The sequence below is a fragment of the Siphateles boraxobius genome, unplaced genomic scaffold (genome assembly GCF_051911475.1).
Source record: "Siphateles boraxobius isolate OS27281-9 unplaced genomic scaffold, OSU_SipBor_1 41, whole genome shotgun sequence".
Lineage (NCBI taxonomy): Eukaryota > Metazoa > Chordata > Actinopteri > Cypriniformes > Leuciscidae > Siphateles > Siphateles boraxobius.
The window spans coordinates 14,956,085-14,961,119 of NW_027509042.1; the positions used below are offsets into that span (position 1 = coordinate 14,956,085).

At 34.5% G+C, this 5,035-nt stretch overlaps 1 protein-coding gene across 1 annotated transcript; it reads left to right on the forward strand.

Moving 5' to 3' along the window:
• Positions 1-201: 201 nt before the first annotated feature.
• On the forward strand, positions 202-3,858 carry dmrt2b (doublesex and mab-3 related transcription factor 2b). The gene is made up of 3 exons (XM_077198541.1): positions 202-861; positions 1,747-1,843; positions 3,018-3,858. Exons 1-3 carry the CDS (start codon positions 559-561, stop codon positions 3,695-3,697), a joined length of 1,080 nt encoding a protein of 359 aa, XP_077054656.1. The 5' UTR covers positions 202-558; the 3' UTR covers positions 3,698-3,858.
• Positions 3,859-5,035: the final 1,177 nt, after the last annotated feature.

The window sequence follows — 5,035 nt, forward strand, 5'->3', positions numbered from 1 at the left end:
ACTAGAAATTACTAGCACAAAAAAAACTATTAAAGAGACACCATGAAAAAGTAAAGTTCTTGTAATTATTATCCTTTAAAACCATAATACTGATTTTTTAAAAAATATTCTTTTAAATCATCCAAGAAGTTCCCCTAACTGAAGAAAAAAAGTCATAAAGTGGGTTACAAACCTTTGTCTTGTGTTGATAAAGGTAACAGCCCAGAGTAACAGGAGCAGATAGGAGGAGTTTGCGTTGCATCATCATTAACCGCGTGACGTTGTCAATAACTCACAACACAACGAGGAAAGTTAAATATTGAGAAGTGGGTAAGGTGAGCTGAAACTTTGTAACTATGAGATCAATCACTGCTTCATTCCGACAGTAGCTTTATCCACTGGCAAGCCAGGTGAAAGGCTCCTTCCAGCAAACAGACAGATTCACCAGCACAGCTGAATGGCTTACAATTTCAAAACTCTTGCCTGCAGTTTCCACTAAGGCTTTCCTTTGCTTGCGTAATTGGAAAATATCAAGTTTGCATATGATGAGCAGTGTCGGTTCATGAGAACGGCTTATAAATGTCCGGTAAAGCGGATAGAGACTCACAGGTAGATGTGACCCCCCTAGATCCCCTTCACGCGGAATGTGCTGAAGACATTGACGGGGAGAGGATGAGGACGGGTGAAGCTCCAGCGCCGCGCAGGCTCAGCCGCAGCCCGAAGTGCGCTCGCTGCAGGAATCACGGCGTCGTGTCGCGCCTCAAGGGCCACAAGCGCTTGTGTCGCTGGCGGGACTGTCAGTGCGCGAACTGTCTGCTGGTCGTAGAGAGACAGAGAGTGATGGCAGCACAAGTCGCCCTCCGGAGACAGCAGGCCACCGAGGTTGGCTCACTGAGCAGGGTAGTTTAAAGCTTTCTGTGTGCTCTGGTGGAACTAAAAATTTTGTTTTTGCAAACAAAGTGACAGTGTTTTGTTGAAGCGTTTGAGCAGCTGTGAACTTGCCTAGCAGACTTGAACTTTAAACATTTTTCAGCAAACTATGCCTATAGGCTACTACAAATTATATATATATATATATATATATATAATTTATTAGAAATATGTATATATTATTTAAAATGTATTAGAAGTATGTATATATTGAGTTATATTTATATCGACAATTATATATTAATAAATATATATAATTATGTATTAAGGCATAATCATGTTTCTGCAAAAGAAAGAAAAACATGTCTGTTACATGGAAGTTACATAAGAAAATAAGTACTGTGGCAGTATCATGGTGTTCTGGTATTAGATAGTTATAATATAACATGGTACTATTATACGTAAAATGAAACTGAATTATACTTTATTCATGTATAGTACAATGGTATTTACAAAACTTTTTAAAACACTTCAAAGAATACTTTACTTCAAAGTATTGTAAGGAAATTCTGATCTTGTTGAACTTTGACATAATCTACAAATGCAAAAATGCTTAACAGTGACTTTCAAAACATACTATTGTTAAAAAAAGAATGTTTTACTAAATTTTCTGACAGTGATATACATCTTTATCAATTTATCACAAAATTATTGAGAGCAAGCAACACAAATCTATTGCATTTGAGTAGTAATTGATATGCAGTTATTTAAAAGTTGTGTAAGATATCCAATAAATACTGCTAAGAAAAAGGACACTCTTTTTTGAAAACAAGACATCCTCTGGAGTCTTTTATCTATCCCATGAATTAATGCTGAGTTGTTCTTTCTCTTTGACAGGGCAAAAAAGGTAAAAAAAATACCTCTGTTCTCAGACGCACAGCTTACCAGCGCTACACGAGGGCACCTAGTCTCCTGGCAAAGAGTATTCTAGAGGGTAAGCCTTAATTAACGCACATCTCATTAACACAATTGCACCCTGAAAGGCGACGTCGGGAGAAACTGGATTAGTTCACCCGTTATGCTACAGAACACTCTCTTGGGAATAAATCTGTTTATGTAAGGTAATTAAAATTATGCAAATGGTGAGTTGAATTACAAAAAAATGCCTCATATAACTGCTTTGGAGTTTGATTTTCCCTGATGCGTTTCTCGCTGACAACATTAAGGTCAAAGTGATTTTATTGTTATCATAAATTTGAATACACTTAATGTGTTTTTGTTCAGTTAGAATATTTAAAGAAGTTATATTTTTTTAACTTGATATGTCTATGATATGCATTTTTAATTCATTTGAAAGTGGGTGAAAATGATTTGTACACTTAATTTCATAGTAATTACAAAATGCATTTAAAGGAACTTTATGACAATGGTGCTCAAATGTGTCAGAACAAAAAATAAAAGGTCTACAGATCTGTTTTGATATGCTCATGGTCAGCACAGAAAAATCATTAATACAAATAAAAAATTTAACTAACCAATCATACATAGTTAAGACACTTTGCATGCTTTCTTTTTGTTGTTGACATTAAAATATCTGCTTTTCCTTTTAAAAGAAAAACTGAAAAAAGTAACAGTAAAGACATTTATAGTCACAAAAAATGTAAATTTCAAATTAATGCTGTTCTTTTCTATTAATCAAAGAATTCTGAAAAAAAAAATTATCACTGTTTCCCAAAAAATATTAAGCAGCACGGCTGTTTTCAACATTGATAATAATAAGAAAATATGCTTGTGCACCAAATCAACATATTATAATTTCTGAAGGATCATGTGACACTGAAGACTGTAATGTCTGCTGAAAATTCAGCTTTGCCATCACCGCAATAAAGTATATTTTTAAATCTATTAAAATAGAAACCGGTATTTTAAATTGTAATAATATTTCTTACCGACCCCAAACTATTGAACGGTAGTGTATAATCCAGATTATAGTCTCTACTTGAATTCACAGTATACGTTTATATATATATATATATATATATATATATATATATATATATATATATATATATATATATATAATCAATACTGTAAAACAGTTTAATATGCTAGACTCTTCTAAAATGTATACATTTAAATGTGACTCTTGATCCTCTGTCACACTGTAGGCTACAAGCCCCCTGTACTGGAGGACTGGCCAAAGAGACTCCACCAACCCCCAGTTAGTGTTCGGATGAGGAAGAGGAGAGCGTTTGCTGATAAAGAGCTGGACACTGTGATGCTGGAAAGAGAGCTGAGGCAAAGAGAGGTGGAAGAGTTGCCTGCGCTCCTCCTCCAGGCTGTGGTGCCCTCCGTTTCCTCTCCGTATTTTTTCCCGCTGTCAGACCCAATCATGCCCACGTACATGCCTGTGTCTAAAAGCGTCCCACCATTGACTGACTGTGATCTCCCTTTCCGTCAGCAAGTGCTTAAATCCAAGACTCTGGACTGCAGCACAGACACACTTACAGACAGCATCTCTCTAAGAGTGTGTGAGAACTGGGACATTTTCAATACCTTTCAGCCATACAGCACATGCCCAGGTGTCAACATATTTAAAAACATGCCGGACAGCGGGTTTTCTGATATGTCTAGCAAACCAAAAATTGTAGTTGCTGACATCATGTCAAAACAAGACATTCCTCCCTCAGTGAATATGCCAGACAGGCTGGTACAAGCTAAATCGCCACACAAATACTGCAGGTCACTGGGACACGTGGACTGTGTGGAGGGTGCAAATAAAGACCCCATCAAAAAAGCAGTAACACGACCATTACCCTTTTCTGTAGAGGCATTGCTCATGAGATGATAAGTTTCGTTTCCAAAGCTAACACTTCACTGTAAAGTTCAGTTTGTTAACATTAGAATCATGAACTAACAATAGCATTTATTAATATTGCTTACTATAATTTCTAGTTACTATAATTTTTTAACATTTCAAGTTATATATTAAATTAACATTACCTACTAGGTATTTGTCGACTTGTCGAATATGTTGTTTTTCCAAAATGTTACATAACTGATATGTGCACACTTTATGCTACACATCACATTAATGGTGTTCACACTGTTGAGTGAGTGGAGGAAATAATCAAACATGTTCTCTCTCTCTCTCTCAATCCTCTTTTATAAATATGGTGTTTATAGTTTTATTAGTTGCATTTACCGTCACTTATTATACAAAGCTGTACTTTTAGGTTAAAGAAATCAAAATAAGTTACTGGGATGAATCAAAATCCTTTTACTATTACACTTGTCTGTTCAATATGCCAGATCAATATTATATACTCTATTAGATGATATAATTTATTATTAATATCAGTGTTTAAAAAAAATTTGTATTGCCCCCCTAAAATAGCCTATGTAATTATTTTAGGAAGTAGCTATAACTACTAGTGGTTTAACTACTTTAAATTGAGTATCTTGCAGCTTGGCACACAAGTTTCAAAGAACCTTCCCCAACACTGCTCTGGAAAGCATAATAATTTTGTTTAATAAAACTATTTGAAACATATTTGATTTATTTATAACCAAAAAAAGTTTTATAATCATGTTTAATAATGTGAAATTGTTACATAGTATATTGTAGAATATTTACATGCTTATTACTAACTTTTATACTTTTATCCAGTTCTCTACATTAAAATATTTGGTAAATTTTGTGCTGTTAGAAAAAACATTGTGATTTTCTTTCTTGTGAATTTAAATAGTCATGACTAGCCCCATTTAAAAAAAGAAAAATCATATTTTTAAATTACAAACATGAAAGTCTAATGTAAACTCAGAGGTGGCTGAGGATCAAATGAAAGAGTGCTAAAAAAAAGATTAGTTTCTCTCTCTTTCTCTTCCTTTAATGTGAATTAATGATGTAGTTCATACGGTGGTTGGATTGAAGTGATGCCTGTACATCTGTGTATTTAAGTAACACAGGCTCCCACAAAGGTGCTTTGAACTGTTTCTGCGGTGTTCATAAAATATATATATATATTTTTTTAAATAACAATGAAAAGGAGTTTCAGACAGAACCAACTCAAAGTGTAAAACTAAACGGGTGAGCAGATAGACACATGTGCCTGAGGGTTCAGAGGCAGAACAACTCTAACATGAGCTCAGGAGAACAAATAATTCAGTATATTTTCCCCCTTTA